The following is a 21,477-nucleotide window of genomic DNA, read 5'->3' on the forward strand; positions in this document are numbered from 1 at the left end:
AGACAGAAGAGCAAACACTGAGATGCACACGTACAGACTGACACATTCATCCAGAAGAAAACAATAAACTGCTCTCGCAAGCGACGGGCACAGATCTATAGGAGGAACGGCTGTGTTAAAATTGATTTTCATTTCTTCCATTAATAAGTCTGTCTCAGGTGATTCATCAGTGCACACGCTGACGCCTCGAACCCTCCTTCAGCATGGATCAGTGGTGCTGAGATAAATCCTACCGCGGAGTGCCAATCAAACCTGACCCGCTGCTGTAACACACGCAGACATTTCTCCTTCTCTTCCTGCTCTGAATGATGAGTAGCTGATCAACCATTTCCAAAATGATTAGTCTTGGAGGTGATAAAACCCAAACTTAACCTAAAACGATCCGCTCCACAGTACCAGATAAGGAAAAGTGCGATAACAACATCTGTCTGTACAAGATAACATGCTATCAAATTCAAGGCGTGCATCGTCTAGCCTTCTCAGACTGTCATTACCTTTTGGAAGTTAAATTTGAAACTCGGTCTGATTTAAATGTCACTTTTCCCAAATTTAATACATGAGTGAGTAGGTTTTTGCTGTGTTCGTCTCGTGTTTTGGTGAATAAGAGCTCTGTTGAGGACGGCGGTGGTGAGCTGCCGTTAGTTTTCATTAATGTCTGCTGCTGCGCTGATCGTACTGAACACCTGAACGCTTCAAGAAGACCAAACGCAGGATTGTATCGCATTTCCTGTCTTGATTTTGAGGACAAACCATTAGAGTTTGTTGCATGGGGCTGATCATCCACATGAACTATATGCAAGGAGCGTTTTTCTCTCACTTCAAGGTTGCGTGATCCCACACCATCAAGAGCATGACACGCCAATGTGACAATGTCAACATGAATTCATCAAGAATTCAATACAGTGTTAAGAGACAATTAACAGTGAGGATTAAAAAAAGACATGACATTTAAGTGTGAAATATTATCAGAAAGATGATCATTTAAAATGTAATTCTTTGAGACTATTATGAACAGGATTAGCATGAGTAGGAGGATGAAATCCGTGGAAGAAAACCATTAAAATACACTTATATAAATAAAGAAATTTAGAAAAAAGATATATAAGGGGGTATATATATGGAGTCATACGCAAAAGCCTCAAAGGATTTTTCTCAGGCTTCTATATTTATGTTCAGTTATTGAAAAGAAAACCTAAAGAACCTATTCATTGCCATAAAAGTGAAATAACTAGATTAAAAGAGAGAGCCTGATAAAAATGCTCATTTTAGAAGAAAATTTCAGATACATATATAATTTTTTCAGAAAATATCAAAATTCATATTGTGTGTCCAGCTGAAAAAGTTTTAAAAATTTCAATGCAATGTGGAGAAAAGAAAGAAAGAAACAAACCCTTAAATTGAAATGATATAGAAATTGAGTTTTTTTTAACCCAGGGAGTTTATTAGCATATATTTTTTTTACTTATTTTATATATATAACTAATTATTTATTATACTATATATATATATATATATATATATATATATATACATATAGTAATATATATATATATATTTGTACAGGTCAAAAGTTTGGAAACATTACTATTTTTAATGTTTTTGAAAGAAGTCTCTTCTGCTCATCAAGCCTGCATTTATTTGATCAAAAATTACAGAAAAAACAGTAATATTGTGATATATTATTACAATTTAAAATAAAGTTTTTTTAATTTATTATACTTTAAATTATCATTTATTTCTGTGATGCAAAGCTGAATTTTTTAGGATCATTATCACATGATCCTTTAGAAATCATTCTAATATGATGATTCATTATCAAAGTTGGAAACAGTTCTGCTGCTTAATATTTTTTCAGAACATGTGATACTTTTTTAGGATACTTTGATGAATGAAAAGTAAAAAAAAAAAAAAAAAAAAAGAAGTTATGTTTTTAAAATATAAATATTTTGTAATAACAATATACACTACTGGTCAGTAATTTGGGGTCAGTAATTTTTTTTTCTTTCTTTTTTTTTTAAATAAAATCAATACTTTTATTCAGCAAGGATGTGTTAAATTGATAAAAAGTGATAGAAAAGAAAATATATTATTAGAATATATATTATTAGAATTTAATTTTTATTTTGAATAAATGCAGTTCTTTTTAACCTTTTATTCATCAAATATATTAGACAGCAGAACTGTTTCCAACACTCATAATAAATCAGAATATTAGAATGATTTCTAAATGATCATGTGATAGACTGGATGTTACATGTGACACTGAAGGCTGGAGTAATGATGCTGAAAATTCAGCTTTGCATCACAGGAATACATTATTATTTTAAAGTATATTCAAATAGAAAACTATTATTTTAAGTTGTAATAATATTTCACAATATTACTGTTTTTTCTGTATTTTTGATCAAATAAATGCAGGCTTGATGAGCAGAAGAGACTCTTTCAAAAACATTAAAAATAGTAATGTTTCCAAACTTTTGACCTGTACTGTATATAAATGATAACATTTTTGGTAATATATATATAAAAAAAAGTTTTGTAATATTACAAAAGATGACATTTTTGTTATATTAACCATTTTAATTAATGCTAAAACACTTACAAATTTAAAAAATTAATATGAAATAATTTTTTTGTTTGGTTATTTATTGTATTTATTTACGTCTATTACAACGGGAGTACCAGAGGTTTGTATCAGTATATAGACAGACTTCAAATCCAAAATGTCAAGAACCACTGTTTTAAACACAGTACCTGCATTAATTTCCAAACATCCCCACAGCATCATTTCAATCTTATCTCTGAAATGATTCCTGTTATGTTTATGCATTACTATAAAAGCACTCAAATGTCTGCTTGCTTGTAAACAGTGGAGTCTAATGAAAGAATCTCACACTGCTTTCCTTTGTTTCGAACACCGAGATTCATCCTGAGCTCATGCTCCTTTAATTAGAGCGCAGGGAATCAGATATTCCCGTTCTGATCTGAATCCCTGGAGAGCGTTCAGCAGGACAGACTCATTAATACACGCCGTCCTCAAACTGACAGCCGTCTCGTCTCATCTCATCTCCTCACCAGACAGAACACGGAGTTAAAAGAACACAAGCACAGACAGAGAGCCGTCTGTAACTCACGGGCAGAGCGTGTGATGTGGGGAAAGCTTGAATCCGATCTTTCAGACTCTGGATCTGGCTTTCGAGCTGTTGTTTTTCCTCCGAGTTCTTCTCCAGCTCCGTCTCTCTCTGTTTCAGATCCTCGCGAAGCTTGAGCAGTTGCTAGAGAAACGGCACAAAGAAAAAACGACATTAAAAACACACAAGGAGAGAGGAGCGTTATGAGAAGCTCAACAGCCTTGACGCCACACGCAGATCAGTTCATCAGTATTTAAAGAGAACACACGCTGTGCAACATGGCTTTGATGCCAGTTTGGGCTGCTTCATTAAACTGAATGCTAGGATGTCTGAATAGCTATTGCTTTCGTTTAAAACCTAGCAAAACCTGTTCTAATAGGTCAAGATTTGGCTGGTTAGAATGGAGCAGTTGATGTAGTATTTATCCCATTTATAGCCAAAAAGCACTGACGGACAGTAGTTTCCAAACTAGTTTTTTTGCAAGCAACATATGCAAGCGGTGCCCAGTATTTTTTACAGGGCTCTTAAAAGCGTGAAATGTATTTTCAAGGTCTGCTGCCTTTGACATCGCAGCTAGGTGCATGCAGGATCCAAAATGAACACTCGCTGAGCGCCAAATGAGATTTAACATGGGCTTTGGTGGGTAAATAAAACACAGTTACTTGCCAGTTGGACAGTGAATTCATGTGGAACTGCAATTTCACGTGATTTTAATTGAATGATGGGCTGATTATTGTGGATTGTAAGCAACATGGGTGACTAAAATAAGAAAAATGGAAGTAAAGAACTGGCTCATGTCACATACACTGTAAAAAAGGAGTGTTGTACTTATTAATAAAACTTGAATGTTAAAATGTATCTTTAATTCAACACGTTTCTTTGTAACTGTGAAATTTACAAGCGATTTCTAAATTTGTTTTAAAGTTAGTTTAGGCTATATCCACATCAATCCAGATATATTTGAAAATGGCAGCATTGGTGAGTAAATATTCTATCATTTTTGCAGGAATGTAATATGAAGATTGTGAAAAGTAGCATTTATCTTAAGCAGAAACATAAAGTAAATAGCAGACACAACTATACATATCTAAAGAAACAATATGCATCACATGACACAACAATCAATACAACACCAATAAATCCACTCACAAAATCATCATTACAACACCAATTTATCCACTTAGGACTGCTTTTTTTAAAGGCTCCATTTTCGCTAGACAAAAACATAATCTCAGTTGGCATGAAAAGCCAAAACTGTGCTGCTATTGAGATGAACGGGAATTACTAATGGATAGATAGCAGCAGGTATTACATAGACATCATTGATCTAGAAAGCCTTCGATACCCAAATATGCCGTTTTCGGACTGCTCACCAGAGTTTGAGACGCCCTGCTATCAGATAATTCAATCTCAGGTGTTATGACTGTGTTGAATATGGCTTTATTTGATTACCTCTAGCTCATAAAGACATTTCAACAGTATGCAGCTGATATGAAACTTGTTCCCCGACCTCCAGAGGAGCTGAGCCAGTGACATTCAGAAACGGGAGGGAAAATATTTGGACGGTGTGCATTTCAGTCAGAGACGAGTAAACAGATTTTGTGCCTTGAGGATGTTTGTATGTCTGTAGTGGCTCAGGTGAGGGACTGATTAAATCCAAAGCTGGATACACACACACACACACACACACACACACACACACACACACACACACACACACAGGCTCTGTGCCGCCAGTCTCAGCGGAGGAGTGTGTGCCCACTGAATATATGTAGTTTATTTGTATATGCACGTCTCTGTCAGCATAGGAATGCTTCATACATACAAGGGATGTATATGTTTTATGTTACGTAGTATTTTTGCTCAAACATACTATAAACAGCTACAGATGGGAATAATACTTTAAACTGTTCAGCATATTGTAATATGTAAATAAGTGTGCTATTACTTTGGCCTTACAGTTTTTGCCTGATAGATGAAAAATAAAAATAAAAATAAAAAATAAATTAAAAAAAATCTACATTTTATGTTATACAAATATAATGTAATGTAATGTAATATAATATAATATAATATAATGAGATGGTAAACTAACAGATCTCTATTTCAAATAAATGCTGTTTATTTGAACTTTCTATAATATTATACACCATTATTATACATATTATACATGTTTTCAACACTGATAATCAGAAATGTGTTTTGAGCAGCAAATTAGGATATTAAAACGATTTCTGAACAATCATGTGACACTGTTGACTGGAGTAATGATGCTTAAAATTTAGTTTTGCATCAAAGTAATAAATTGTATATTAAAATATATTAAAATTGAAAACAGTGATTTTAAATGGTAATAAAATGTCACTATATTAATGTTTTATTGTATTTTTTTAACACAATAGATGTAGTTTTGGAGAGCAACAGTAGTTTATGTAACCAATTTTTTCTTTTTTAAATGAGAGAAATAGACATTTTCGAAACACACACATACACACACACACACACACACACACACACAAAACCACTGATGTAACGCAATTTACTCAGGTAACACATTATGTAACACATTTCTCATACCACGTTTCCAAACATGCTTATTTGTTGACAAACCTAATAAAACAGAAGCCACGAGGTGCTGAAGACTGCTCCGATTTCTCATTACGCTCCTGCTCAGCATTCAGAAGCCAGGAGCGATCTGAGCTACATAAACTGTGGTGATGTAACCTTTTTGTTTGCCTTCATGGCCTGCTCCTCATGAATAAATCAGACCGAGGGTGAGTTTAACACGCTCTGAGTGCAGGAGCGACAACGTCTCCGCAGCCTCGCATGCCATTTGAGAGTGATTCAACTCGGAGAAATGGCCTGCGCTGTTCACTTCATGTGACAGAATAACATGCCGTCTTCACGCGCTCAACGGAGATCAGAGAAGACTTCCTCGAACAAATCTCTCCGCGTACGGCTCATATGTGACCCGTGCAGCGAGTTCATCTCGTGCCACAGAAATGTTCAATACGCAGAATCCCATTAGTGCTCATTAGCGGCAAGCGTGCACCTTCAAAGTGAGACAAACTCTCCTTCATGGCTTAATAACGCTCACATGACAAGGTCAAAGCCGTGTGGAACATCTGCATGTGCTGGGCTTACAGGAGGACGACGAGGGTGAACAGGACTCTTTGTGTTCTATTGATAGGTACAGTAAAGACAGGTACAGAAATAGACAGAGCATGGGACAGATTTAACCCTTCCCGTGTGAGTTTGTATTGTGTGAATGCATGGTTTGGGAAAATAAACCTAGCTGAAAATCCCCCTCAGATGTGTAGGTCACTCTATGTGAAGAACAATGGAGAACAGAGGATGATCGCTAAAAATAGTGCCAGTCCTTATATAAGATAAAATAAAAGAGATGAAAGTGCTTGATGGGTGGGAGACGTCTACAGCTTGTGGGCAGATGAAATGTTCAACATCTCTTGTTTATTATTGTGTGTGTGTGTGTGATTGATGACCTGGATGATCTGGAGAAATGAGGTTTTTGGGCTCAGGACTCCCTGCGGTTAAACTCTCACGCACAACAACACCGTCTTCAGCGAGTGAGGAAACAGTAGGTGTGTGAGACTGTAAACACACAGATGAGTGACGGCTCGTGGATCTCCCCAACTTTTTGGTTACCAGCACAGATCTTTTTGTGCCAAACCACCGACAAGCATCCGCCCGTGTCTTCAAAAACCTCCAGCAGCTCTGCATGGAGCTCAACACTGCAAAAAACATTTTCTTTCTCTGTATTTTTGGTCATTTTCCAGTGATGATATCGAAACAAAAACTAAGTCTAAGTGACGTGAAAAAAAAAGTACACTTGCAGTCAAAATTTGAATAATTACAATTTTTTGTTTTTAAATGAAGACTTTACTTGAAGCTTTTATGTATTGTGCATTATAAAGGTATGCTGTAATGCAGTATGACATTTCATTAATAATAGTATCCAAAGTTAAAATGCATTATAATATTTGAAGGTTTGTTTGTCATATATTTTAATGCATTATACTTTCTAAAGCTATTGTGTTGGCTTCTGTGAGAGATCATCCTCTTGTCCTGAGGCTTTGAAGCCAGAAGACAGACTTTATTATCTGAGATAATGATGCTGAGAGACTCCGTCCCATCTGTCTTTGCATACTCTAATATTGGTTTCATAAACAAAACATCATTCAAGCTAATCATATTTGAGCACACACAGTTAAATACATGACTAACAGTAGAATAACTCATTGATATATATGGTCATATTCACATTGATTATGCTTGATTAATTCATATTTTGATTAATACAAATCTTCCACAGTATCGAAACAGTATAGTTTCATCACTTTATTGTCGCAGTGACCGTCTTTTTTGCAGTGAAGGACTGTTTTAACATGGTTTTTTATGGAGACCAGACGTAGCTGTCGATCAAGATGGCAGATAGCAGTGGCGGCACATGATATCTGTGTTCTGATTGGTCAGATCGCCTGTCAATCAAGCTCTTTCGAACAGCCAATTAATGCATTACACCACTTTCATAATGCATTATATATAAAGGCTCAAAGTGTCACATGATACTTCAAAAATTATTCTAACATGCTGATTTGCTGCCGAAGAAACATTTTTATTATTATTAGTTAATATTTTGTGGAAACCAAGACACCTTATCATTCAAAAGTTTGGGGTAAGATTTTTCTCAAACAAAAAGAAATGAATAATTTTATTCAGCAAGGACACATTAAATGAATGTTACAGATTTAATTTAATTTAATTTTCAGATTTATTTCAAATAAATGCTGTTGAACTTTCTATTCATCAAAGAACCTGAAAAAACTGCATCACGGTTTCCACAAAAAATTAAGCAGTAAAATATTGATGACAATTATAAGAACTATTATTAATAATTGAGCTAATAATCAATAATAATTTATACTTAATGAAAACCAGCATATCAGAATGATTTCTGAAGATCATGTGACACTGAAGACTGGAGTAATGATGCTGAAAATTCAGCTTTGAAACAAAGCAATCAATTACATATTAAAATGTATTAAAATAGCAAACAGCCCTTTAAAATTGTAATAATATTTCACAATATTACTGTTTTATTGCATTTCCATCAATTGGAAGAAAGGGACAAAATCTGGCAAACATCACCAGAGAGAAGCGGTTTTACTGGAAAATTTTGTTTATTTTAATTAAAAACTACAAGGTACATTTTTTGTCAAATAAATATCAAACAACAATAATAAAAGCAAATTAATGTCCCTTATTTTAATAATATATGGACAGTTTTACTGGAAACAAGATAAAAACCCTGCGTAAGAAAGTGATTTTGTGCTGTATTTACATTTATGCATTTAGCAGACCCTTTTATCCAAAGCGACTTCCAGTGCATTCAGGCTATATATGGTTTTAACAGTATGTGTGTTCCCTGGGAACTGAACTCATGACCTTTTGCGCTGCTAATGCAATGCTCTACCACTGAGCCACAGGAACACTGTATGCCGTGTTGACTGTGTGTGCGTACCTTCTGCATGCCCTGCAGAGCCTGCTGCAGGAAGCTGAGCTGCTGCTGGCGGGTGGCGTCCTCCTCGCTGCGCTGGGGCTGCGCTTTACCCTGCTCCTGTTTCAGAAGCTCCACCTCATTCCTGTAGGCATCCAACTGACACCGCAGACTGTCGTTCTCTTCTTTCAGAGCCTCCACCTGAGCCAGCGGCCCTGAGAGACCACAGAGAGAGTAGGAGAGATATGAAAAACGACAATTGCATTGGCGACTGGAAAGGGAAATAAGCAGACAGAGACACACGAGTGAAGGAGGCAGAGGTGAAAACCAGTAACGGAACAGAAAGATAAGAGGTGCATATTAAGTCGTGTCGTGTGCGGAGTAATAAGTCATGAGGTGGTGGCGGCGAGGCCTGGAAAGGGTAAAATGAAAGAACAAAACAGTGTTCCTCAAAAGCTGCTTAGAGAATTCTGCTGATGGGCCGAGATGAAAGGACCCTCAGTACCACTGCTGCGTTCCTTTAGCTTTCGGAGGCTAATTAGAGAGGATTAAATGGAGAGAAAGTGTATTACTTAATGCTTGACTTAATGTACCATGGGCATTGTTATCAAACGGCTGTAATTAAAACGGACGCAAAAGGGTTCTTCACACCGAGACATTCCGTCATTCAGCCGTCTCTTAACAACCCGATGATCAGAGACGCCACCTCTGCTCTACGTCTAGCAGGAGGAGATAACGGGATTATGCCGAGAAGCGTGTCCCTCTCAGATTGGGCAGGGAGCGGGGGGAACAGCTGGGCGTCTGATCGCGAGGCTGATGAAGGATCTTTGCTTATGCGGCTCTGAAGAGGGAGAGGATGAGCGTCTGAGTGACGTGGGTGGAAGATAAGGAAAGCTAGGTTGAGCTATGAACACCGTCGAAAGTCTGCAGGGAAACGCATCATTACCTGTCTCAGCTCTGCTCCGAAACCTAGCGAGCTGCCTACCTAGACTGCATTTTAAGTGGCCCAAAAGGTAGGCAGCAATGGTATTCTGCCTATTTTTGGCCAAATTCAAAGGGAAACAACAAATATATATCCCTCATGAAGAAGACAATCCCAGAATTCGACCAACGATACAAGATGGTGGATACGAGAAATATTAACTGCATCCCAAATGATGCACTATCCGCTATGCACTCAATCGTGTAGAGTATAAATTATATAAGGTTATTTTGTCATTCAACATCAAAGTCAGACTGATCGTCCCACTATAGTGCATAAAAACACAAACAACATCCCACACCTTAATCCGGGTATTTTAAGTGAACTTTCTCTTTTTAGAATTTTTAGTGTGAACGCACTACTTGCACTATTTATCACAGAATAGTGCATACATACGTGAATTGGGATGATCCTATTGACTATAAATATATTAGCATTTCATGCAATAATTAGAAGTATTGATAAAGCAGCTCATTATAGTTTAAAAAATATTTTTTTTATGTGCTTTGTATTTTTTATGTTTAAGAGCATCAAGGTTGTTAGCTTAGCAGCTTGCTAACGACAAACTCTGAAAGTTTGCATATTTTCAACAGAGGTATCCCATAGGAATCCAAGCACTCTGGAATTTTACGTGAGGGCGAAAGATTTCCCTATGCAGATTTCGCAACAGGTTCAAATTGGTCATATTGCATTGACTAACAGAATGTTGGGATTAAATATGACTTCTGTGCGATTATTCATCGCTACATTATTACAATAGACATGGACCTTTTTTGACTTGAAACATTTCACCAGAATTTCACAAATATTGAAATAAGTTGAGTTGAGTCTCTTAAGTCCGATGAGCGTATTTGTTTAATCAATTGTCTATGTAAACCTGTCTTCCGGCATAATTGTGTCATTTTTACCATGCTACATGGTGGTAAAAAATGTGTCTTGAGACCCCTGAAGTTTGCAGAATGGCCATTCTGTCATGCTAGACCGAGCACAATGGAATGGCAATTCACACGGGACGCAAGAACGCATCCTTTATGAAGGTAGCTGCCATGTTATCAATTCTGTGTTTTGTCTGGAAGCATGTTTGGTGTGAATTAGAGGGGAAAGAAATAGAGAGACGGAGAACAAGATAGAGAGAGACATAGAGACACAGACAGAAAGGGAGGAAAGCAAGTGGCTTTTATTGATTCGTCTCATCAAGTTGCTGCCCTCAGAGCCATCCAGGTTCACCTTCCGCAACACGGCAGGCAGCTCTATCGACCTGTGCTACCCAGGGGTGCTGAGAGTAAAGAAAGCAGCTCCCGTTTGCACACTGTACTACAGCTATTGCCAGAGGACACTTGCCCGTTATCATTGATTAACTCTGGGGGAAAATAAAAGCAAACATGTTGGGCTGCAGTGAAGATGGAGGTGAATCTGCCTAGTTAATATGGCTAAAACTCAAACTGAGATTAGCGTAAACCACTCCCACTCTTCACGGAGGTTGCACGTCTTACTGGCAGGTCTGAAATATTTGTTTTCATAAACGAGGCGGGTGTTGAATTACCTCCTTCATTAACCATGTGGATCTCCTGCCCTTTCTATCCTGCGACATCCTTCCAGATATCTGACAACCCACTGACAGTGATTGTTATCATTGTTTTCTAATAACTAAGGTCGCAGTTGAGAAGACGTGTGAATCAAACCTGGTAAACGTGTGATTACATTTGCATATATTTTCATACTAATGACGGACTCTCTGTTACACTAGAGAATCTCTAATAGTTCTATTGAAATTTCATGAGTTGAGTGGCACATATGTATAGGAAGGTCTCACTTCAAACTGACTGTAAAGAGGGTGTGCTAAGTGGTCTCAAGATGCCAAAAAGACAATGACGTCCCACAGTGATCATTTTATGCTATCCCATGATTCTCTGTCCTGAGCAGCTATAGTACAGGTTCTCTAACAGCAGTTTTTTTGTGACAAGCAACCTGAAATGAACTGGAAGAGCAGCTGGCAAGGCTAATGCTCAGATCGGTATCACCACATTCTGGAAACCACAGGGGGTTGTGGGAATTGTAATACAAAAATTACACTTCTCCCCCATGATTAAATTGGCTGCCGACTGACAGATTTGATTTAATTTGCTCACTTGAGAAAGTAAAATAATCAAAGTAACATGCTGGTGTTGCAACCATGGCCATAGTGCTCAGTTGGGTGGTGCAAGTTCGAATCAAGCTTGTGATATTTCTTGTTTTTATTCTGCTTTCTTTTGGTCCATCTCTCAAATGCCAAAAGAGAAAATCTACACTGAACAATGTCACAAATAATTTTATTTTAATATAAATATATTTGAATGACTAAGTATTAAATGCAAAGTGGAAGACTCAATCAATCACTCAATCAATCAATTAGAGAACCAACAGGATAAAGTCAAAAGTATGAAAAGAACTGTTAATGGAATTGTTATGGAACCAGCATGATTAAATTCCTTACAATTCCCAGGTCTGGTTATTATGTGAGAAAAATAAAAGCCACATACAGTAATTTATATTTATGTCTAAATTGTTTTCTGATACAAACAGATTCAAAACCACTTTGAGGTCTCACAGAGAAGGGAAATTATATGAGCTTCATTAGTTCCTAAAAGAATGTTTATTGAAAAAAGTTCGCGAAAAAGTGGCAGTTACATAGTCGGAATCCAGATATATATCAAGGGTCATTAAACAGTCAGAGCTTTCTCAATTCTTTTTTCGCTCTTCATTTATACTGTGAAAATTAGCTGGTTATCTGCTAATGTATCAGCACTGTGTGATCTGAGAAAAGGTTCCTCATAAAACTGACAAATCACCAGTGGATGCAATCTATAGGCAGTCGGTGCACAGAAGACACTTTGAGAGAATGAGGAAGTACCACTTGTACTGCTTTAAGAAAATTTCTTATCCTTTGCTTATATACTGTCAATCAGAAATGGTGCATACCTGAATCATCCGAATCCTTACTTTCCGGGGCATCCTCCATGTCATCATCCGACATCTCCATTTCCTCCTCCCTCCGAATACCCATCAGCTCTTCGTTGTGGATGTTTCTGATCTCCTGTGAATGAGAGGAATAGAGTCTATAATCCCAACCGCTGCTGGATGATCTCTCACACTTTGATTAACACGAAATATATGAGCCGGAAATGTAATAAGCCATTCGATCAGATTGTAAAATAGAGATTGGACTCCTCAAGAGAGACACCTGATGTTGGCCGACCTTGTCTATGTGCGAAGTCAAACTTTGCACTGGGTCTCTTAATATGTTTTAATGGCTGCCAGTGGGGCTTAATTGTTGCAGGAAGTGACTGCACAGCCATCACAGATTGGCGGGTCCGGGCAGGGGCAGATGAAGCAGATGTCTAGGCATGGAGGCTGCCCTGTGGGTGCTCCTGATGGAGGAGCTCTCTGCCTAAAGAGGCATGTGCACAGCAAACAGATAAGGGTGTGCAGAGACATAACATGACCGCCACGGGGAGAGAGAGACTTACTCTCTGACAACAAACAAAACGCCCGGCATAAACATTACCATCTGTCTAGCACAGCAACACATGATCTCACTGAGAATTACAGAGGTCGAGCAGGTAGCGTGAAAGCAAACAGGCCCATCTGCCCAATCAGTAGAGGGATAGATGATATGGGGCTACCAGAGGAAGGCAACTAGCTTTCCCGCTTTACACTTTCCTACACAGGACGTCTAGCTGCCCACAGTATAAATGTGCTGTGATTGAATTCAGGTCGTCTAGGCAACTGCAAATAGCCATCTGCTTGGAATAACAATCAGCTTAAAGCGAGGAGAACCCGCAATACTGACTGGACATTTCTGTGTCAGAACCAACACTGGCTGAAGCTTTGTTTACGCAAGAAATAGCTGGGAAAACTTGCAGGGGAGCCCATAGGATGAAAATACTCTAAATTCTGGTAAGCAAATTCTGTAACTCATCCGACACCACCATCTTACCGTCACATTTACGAGAGAAGCGCAGTGAGGGTCCAAAGAGCTCCAAGGGTGAGAAGCAAAGTAAACATAGTTTAATAGTGTGTCGTCTATTACCTATCACTTACTGTCACCTGCTCCAGATATAACTAACCGGATTCAGGAGTGAAGCAACCTCCTCCTTCAGCAGAGGATGTTTAAATGGCACTAATGGGCTCTGTTAGAACATAAACATTTTGAATGTGAGGTTCAAAGGCTTGTGAAAGAGTGGCATATCCCTTAAGCCCTGCATTGTCATACTAGAGGGATTCAGACAGTTTTGAGGTCGGCTCTTCTCAATACATAATATAAGAGGCGAGAGTGGCCAGCTTACTCTCTCTTCTTCTCAAACAAGCCTTCACCCCGCTGTGACAGCATTGAGAGCTTCCTGTCATAGCCACGGTGAAGCTGCAAGCACAATGCCAACCTAGGAGTGAGAAGCTGCTCATATCTGAGGCTAAACATATTCGACTTATGTCAAGTGGTCAGAGCAAAGGGCATCAGGGGGGATTGGAGGATGAAAACAGCAAATGAGGACTACATCAGCTTCTTGAAATGATCAAGGGTTATTAGGGTTACTCTTTCTTGTCATCTGATGGGAGAAATGAAAGAGATTAAATGAGAGGAACTCAATAAAAGAGAGAGCTCAATAAGGACGCAATTACTGCTGCAATAATAAGCTCCTTTCAGAGATGAAGAACAGGGTAAGTGCTAAAAGAACTCTATATGTAACGGTTTCATTTAGAGACAAATCGAATAAAATGTCATTTAAAATTTAGAATAAGGCGGTCAATCTTGGACTCAGTTCATGAAGTTAACAAAAGCACTAACAGGCAGTATTAGCAATTTGTCTTAATGCGCTTCACAATGGGCTGGAAATGGATGGACGTGCGCGATATTTTTGATGGAAACGTCTATTTCTGATGACTTAATTTTTGCTCAACTGAAATTAAGAAGTTTATCGAAAATGAATGAAAGACAATAAATTACAAATATGAGATAAGAAACTATAAAGGATTATTTAGGACATGGTGCAACTTATTTTAAACACCTACCTTAAACAGTGAGGAGTCTCTTTCGGCATTTACAGTACCTGTATCTTTAAGCTCTTCCAATGGCTTAAAGTAATATTTACAATCCAGTCATAGTGAAACACAAAAATTAACTAGAAAAAAAGGAAGGATGGGGCTTCAGCTTGTGAAGTGATTGAATCATTATAATTGGCCGTAACATACTACAACAAAGTCAGACCTGAATGCCAGTTTGCTGATGATTGCAGATTACTACCCTTCTCCAACACACACTTTAAAGGGACACTCCACGCCAAAAAGAAAATTTTGTTATTAATCACTTACCCCCATGTCGTTCCAAACCCGTGAAAAGCTCCATTCGTTTTCAGAACACAATTTAAGACATTTTGGATGAAAAACGGGCGGGCCTTTGTCTGTCCCATAATGCAATCTGGGTTATATGAAGTGACGGGAACACTTTTTGTAAGTGAAGAAAACAAAACACAATACGGTGATATGGAGAGACACAGACGAGATTGCTGACAAATGGAATTGTTGAAAAAAGTTTTATTTTTGTTTTCTTCGCTTACAAAAAGTGTTCCCGTCGCTTCATATAACCCAGATTGCACGTCTGATGGCAGATGGAGTATTCTGACAATGACTTTCATACCTTTTATGGACGTTGAAACTGTTATTTACTTGGCAGTCTATGAGACAGTCACAGGCCTCCTGGTTTTCAAAATATCTTAAATTGTGTTCTGAAGACGAATGGAGCTTTTATGGGTTTGGAACGACATGGGGGTGAGTGATTAATGAAAAAAATGTCATTTTGGGGTGGAGTTTCCCTTTAAGGAGGCTGAAGGTCAAGTCTACCCACTAGAACATCTTGATGCATCTTGCTTCTTTTTTTATCATTTAGCATGTGATATTATGAAGACAAATTGTTTTTTTTTTCTTTGATGATTTATGCTCAATAGATAAAAATTCATGTTGACTTTAAAGCCATCAGAATTAATTACTGTAAATGTCTAGGAATTTGTTTTTATGACACATGGAAAGTCCAGTCCTCGGTTGATTTCACACTCATCAATTGCTGAGCAGGAGTTCTCAGTTTTATTAGATGTAAACAATATCAACCCTCTGATCCATGTAAAACAGTGTTTTAATGTTGCCAGCAATGGAAATTAAAGTACTAATTAGACACCAGATTGGGTCTTTGTGCACTAATAATCAGAGATATATCTTAAAACTTACCTAGTGACCACAGAAAACAGAGGAAAGAGACAGAAAAAAAAAAAAAACACTTCAACAACAAAAATGTGGATTCATTAATTAGCTTACAGTGTCTGTCTCCAACTTCCACTAATAGAGAATAAATCTCTCTTTTACTGAGCTTCGAGGGTTTTGGAGTACCAATGATTTGAGACATTGGCATTTCTATTGCTGCTATTAGGAAAGACTCAATGTTACCTGCCGGTTGTGAACCGCTGAAATCTCAGGGTCAGCGGCGGGTCACATTTCATTAACAAAGAAAACTGAGCAATTATACCATTAACATTCAACTCAAAAGAAAATACATGGACTTCAGGAGAGTTCAAGTACACATGGGGAGCTTGCAGGGAAAGGTAAAAGACTAATATCTGACAGTAACATACTGCATAATTTATTCTGAAGATGTGAAGCATGAACACATTCACTTAAAGAAATGAAAACACCAACCTCTGCTTGCTTTCGCCACATGTCCAGGTTCTTGCGTTGGGCTTTGGAGAAATGGTCCCATGCCTTTTGTTTGGAAGCAGCGTGGAATACAGACACAATCTGCTCAACTGTGGCAGGGGATGCAGGGGCCAGTATGGGCGTCCAAAGAAAGAAAGAGAGAGAGGGGCGATTGGGAAGGTGCAGAGGATTGAAAAAATTTGTGTCAGGTTGGAAGGAAGTGATGTTCTTTTCCCCGACCCCCCTCTATACAGCATAAACACTGAGCTGGGGTGACTGGTGTATCTGCAGGGATGAGATCTGAATGAGATCACATTTCTGTCTCTTCTGGAAAAAAAAATCATGTTAAAGGGAGAGTTCACCCAAAAATGAATACTCTGTCATTATTTACTCACCCTCATGTTGTTCCAAACCCGTATATATTTTGTAGAATGTTGGGGTACAAGCAACAAGACTTTCATTCTTTGAAACATTTTTTGTTTGGAACGAAATGAGAATGAGTAAATGATGACAAATTTTTCATTTTGGGATGAACTATTCCTTTAACTTTTGTGGCAACTATGGACTGTTGTTTTATGTAGCAAAACAGCAGCTGGAACATTCTGCCTAGCATTCTGGATGAAAGAAAATCCTTTGGGTTTCGAATGACATGTGGGTGAGTCAATAATGACAGATTTCTAGACTCTCCTGGGAAGATTAAACAGCAGAATAATGAATTCCCTATAGCGTTACCTGAAATCAACTGTTCCATCTCGTGTTTCTTCTTTCTCAATTACCACAACACACCTCTCACCTTCATCAACTCTGCTGGCCGGATAGTCAAAGCATTTCCTGTTTTTTAAGAGTACATCAAGTGGAAGCCTAATGATACAGTATATGAATGTTTCATCGATGACAGGCTGGGCTCATTACTTCAGTGTATATAGATTACAGAGGACGTCTCACTTATGTAAACTCATTAAAGCAAACCTTCCAGAAATAGTCATCTGTTCAGAATTAAAAGACCAGGCAGTCAATCAACTGTTTTGGGGGGCATGAGTGCTTTGGATGTTGAAGATACATGGCAGTAATTTCCTGTGAGAATGTAAGACAGGAGGAAGACGCAGGACGAAAGGGGAACAGCTGCTGAGAATCACAGCTGCTAATAGAATGTGCTGCTTTTGACATCTCTGACATAAACTCCAAACCTTCCAAAAACTAGCAATCTGCCAACCTAGATGGTGTTTTGAGGTAACATCGTGGGCTAATGACATGAAAGCTGAACCAAAAAGTAGGCAGCATAATTATGCACATTCCTGTGGCCTAAACGTAAGGCAGCACCACACATATCCTTTGTAGAGAAAAAAAAACATCCAAGATAGTGGATGACAAGGCAAAACAAACACTATTGTTTAAAAATGTTTCTTGAGCAGCAAATCAGCATATTAGAATGATTTCTGAACAAGAATAAATTACATTTCAAAATATATCAGCTATTTTAAATCATATTATTTCACAATATTATTGTTCTTATTGTATTTTTTGGTCTACTAGAATGTCTTGCTCTTAACTAAGTGAAATGCTAATGTAAAGGTTGCATAACCTACACTGTCAGTGTGAGTGGCCCTTCAGAAGAAAACAGACAGCAAGGCATCTCACTAGGTTTTGTCCTCTAGACTTCACCAAGTATTACTTTAAATCTCTGCATGCCTGTTACTTCTAGAAAAATCTGATCTGGGCTTTAAGCTACTGTCATGACTAGATCATTTAAGACTATCATATCATATTTCAAAGAGTATCTACATGTGCAATGCATCATGGATCCAAAAAAAGTGTCTGGGAAATGGCATCAAAGCATCCATCAGCCTAACTGATGTAACTGAAGGACTGACAGACAAAAACATATGGTGCCAGAGGCTTGATGGATGCATGACATCATTACTGATGGTATAACTTGACCTATGCAGATTCACTCAGAGATAGCATTTCTCTTTCCATAAGAGGGGGTTAATAAACCCTGGGGAGTCAGAAAGGATGCCAAACTCATCTGTCTGTGGCTACAGCATGCTCAAGAGTGAGAGAGGCCCGATCGATAGTGACTTCAGCATCCTTTAATTAGATGGAAGAGATCGATGGCAAAGCCAGGACAGAGAGCCTGTGCCAGAGTGAATGCACCACTGAGATTGTGTAGGTGCATGTATATGTGCAGTGTTTTTAGTCTGATGTGCATGGCAAAGTGTCAATAGTTTGAGTTTTGCATGTTCACCATTTACAAATGAAAATGATGTAGGCCAAAACAACAGCCTTGAGCCGTGCAAGCTCGATTTCATGCATCATTACGATTTGTGTCAGACTGCATTCACAAGTTTATAATGTAACGCAGGTACGTGTTGCTTCTCAGCACTGCTGCAAGTCCAGTCCTCTCTACAGTCAGTTTTCAACTGTCATGGCAGAGCAACAGTCTGAAAGCAGTCTTGCTCAGCATGTTGATTTAATGGCACAGACGTTTGAAGATAACTCAATCACCCCCCAGAGTACTGCGCTATGACACTGTAATGTGCATTTACATTTATGCTTTTATCTAAAGCAACTTATGTTGATTTCATGGTATACATTTCCATTTCTATGTTCATGCATTCCCTGGGAAAAGAAATCATGATCTCAGTGTTACAAGCAGCTTTCTTGGCAGCTTAGCTAATAGATACTGTACTTGCAATGCACTGGCGTAGCCATGACTTCTGCATTTGCATGTTTATGTTTAGTATGTTTCTGGCCTTTCTGTAAGTTTATAATGCCTCAAATTTCCAAACAAATATTGTTGTAAAATGCAAAACCGAATTCCTGATTTAAAGACTAAAAAAAAATCTATTTTAAATAAATGTTGTTTTAAACTTTCTATTCATCAAAGAGTCCTGAAAAAATTTATTAATTTTCGAAAAATGTGAAGCAGCACAACTGTTTTCAATACGGATAATAATAATGTTTCTCAAGCAGCAAACTTCAGTTAAAAAACATGCATAGAAATTTTAGGGGGAGGGTATGTCTTTCACTTTAAATGTGCACTTAGCAATATTTGAAAAACGCTTTTGACCATATCATCGGACCGAGTCCCAAAACACACTTGTAGCCAATTAGCAGTGAGGGGGCGCGTTTTGTTATGATAAGAGAGAAGAGATCGCTCAATTTGAAGACACCATATGAATATTAGCAGATCGACTATAGATAGAGAGATGGCAGATAAAAAAAAGAGGAAAATATCAGAGTAACGGTGAGTAATGAGTAATGTTGTAGGTGAGTAATGTTGATTTTGCAACATATTGTTGGCTTTTGTTTGAATATGCTTGTGTGTGTGTCATCTTCACATGGCTGTGTGTGTACGTGTGAGGTGGAGATTTCAAAATAGGGGCGAGGTTCTATGTTTGTGTGTTAGGCGTATTTATTTCAGTGCTTTCAAATATCAACATCGTTTGGCAAAAATCGCTTTGTGCACCTTTAAGTAAGTAATGTTATTATTGGTACCATATCAGCCGATAATGTTAATAATTAAGCATCAGTTGATACTGTATGTATCTGAATGTTTAATTCTGTCTATCCAAGGTGAATTTTTAATTATAAGACATAATTTAGCACTAAAATGACAGAATGGAGCAAAGATTTAACGATACAGGATGTGCTGTGCATGTAACTAATTTTGCCTTTACTAATATGACTCCAGTATATAATAAGGCTTTTAAGCTCAAATGTATATCTATATCATTAAGCAAAGTGATAATTTAGTGAATTTATCTGTATAAAATACTACAGATTTATAATATCAACCATTATGTGAAAATATTTACTTGTCATCTCCCATGTTTGTGCACTAATAAGAAAGCTGTTTTCTGCGAGGTTGTTTATAGAAACATTAACACTTTTACTACAAACCACACAGATTTGGTTTGTGACAGCACCCATCTGCCGCCTCAGCCACAATCCATCATCTTAAGCTGAAATGGTTTTACCCAGAATTCCCCTGCCACTGCAACAACCTGCTGCTCTGTCCTCCTGCAGGGCTGCAACCCCAGCAAGCTTTTAGCTGTATCCTGTACCTCATCCTTTATTTTGCCGTGTGCTCTGTCTGCGTTCAGATAAGACAGATGCTCGACTGTCACAATGCTTTCTCTCCTCTGCACGTGTGTGCCATCACGACAGACCAGACATTACTAGAGTGCCAGATACTTGATTTGTATCAAAGGTTGCTGTCTGCTGCTTGCAGATAAAAGGCTGGACGCTGCTAAATACCAGGGGAAGCTACTAGAAGGTGCTTCTAAGGTGACATGACCTTTCTGATGAAACATCTGTAGCTAGTTTTCCTGATAGAAGATAACTCTGACAGACAGCTCGAGCAGGCTTGGTTGAAAATCAGTACTGTCACTATTTCCTCAAGCAGACACTCTAAACCCATTAGAATAAGCTGACAGGCTTCAGAACGAAATATCTATAAGAGAGAACACAAGCAGGCAGACAAACAGAAAATACATATTCTGGCAGATGAATCCTGTATCTCTGGGAAGGTGATGTCTCTTCAAAACAATAAAACACCCTAGAAAATAAACCTATCACTAAATAAGATAATTACTGCAAAATATTTTTATGTCAAAATACACCTGTGAAATTCCATCTCTACATGTGATCCTGGACCACAAAACCAGTCAAAAGTGTCAATTTTTCAAAATTGAGATGTATATATCATCTGGAAGTTGAATAAATACGCTTTACATTGATGTATGGTGTGTTAGGATTGGACAATATTTGGCCGAGATGCAACTATTTGTAATCTGGAAATTGAGGGTGCAAAAAAAAAAAAAAAAAAAAAAAAAAAATAAATTTTCTAAATACTGAGAAAATCGTCTTTAAAGTTGTCTAAATGAAGTTCTTAGCGATGCATATTACTAATCAAAAATTAACTTTTGATATATTTAAGGTAGGAAATTTACAAAATATCTTCATGAAACATGATCTTTACTTAATATCCTAATGATTTTTGACATAAAAGAAAAATCAATAATTTTGAACCATACAATGTATTTTTGGCTATTGCTACAAATATACCCCAGAGACTTAAGACTGGTTTTGTGCTCCAGTGTCACAAATGACATCAGGATGGATGC

The 21,477-nt window shown here is 37.8% G+C and overlaps 1 protein-coding gene across 1 annotated transcript in view; it reads right to left on the reverse strand.

Moving 5' to 3' along the window:
* The window catches only part of enox2 (ecto-NOX disulfide-thiol exchanger 2), a 157,026-nt gene that overhangs the window by 11,765 nt on the left and 123,784 nt on the right, over positions 1 to 21,477 (reverse strand). Inside the window, 4 exon segments of the mRNA XM_042738649.1 lie at positions 3,135 to 3,275; positions 8,674 to 8,864; positions 12,590 to 12,704; positions 16,352 to 16,458. Of these exon segments, the coding sequence (XP_042594583.1) occupies positions 3,135 to 3,275; positions 8,674 to 8,864; positions 12,590 to 12,704; positions 16,352 to 16,458 (554 nt within the window).

Source organism: Cyprinus carpio, chromosome B14, assembly GCF_018340385.1.
Source record: "Cyprinus carpio isolate SPL01 chromosome B14, ASM1834038v1, whole genome shotgun sequence".
Classification (NCBI taxonomy): Eukaryota; Metazoa; Chordata; class Actinopteri; order Cypriniformes; family Cyprinidae; genus Cyprinus; species Cyprinus carpio.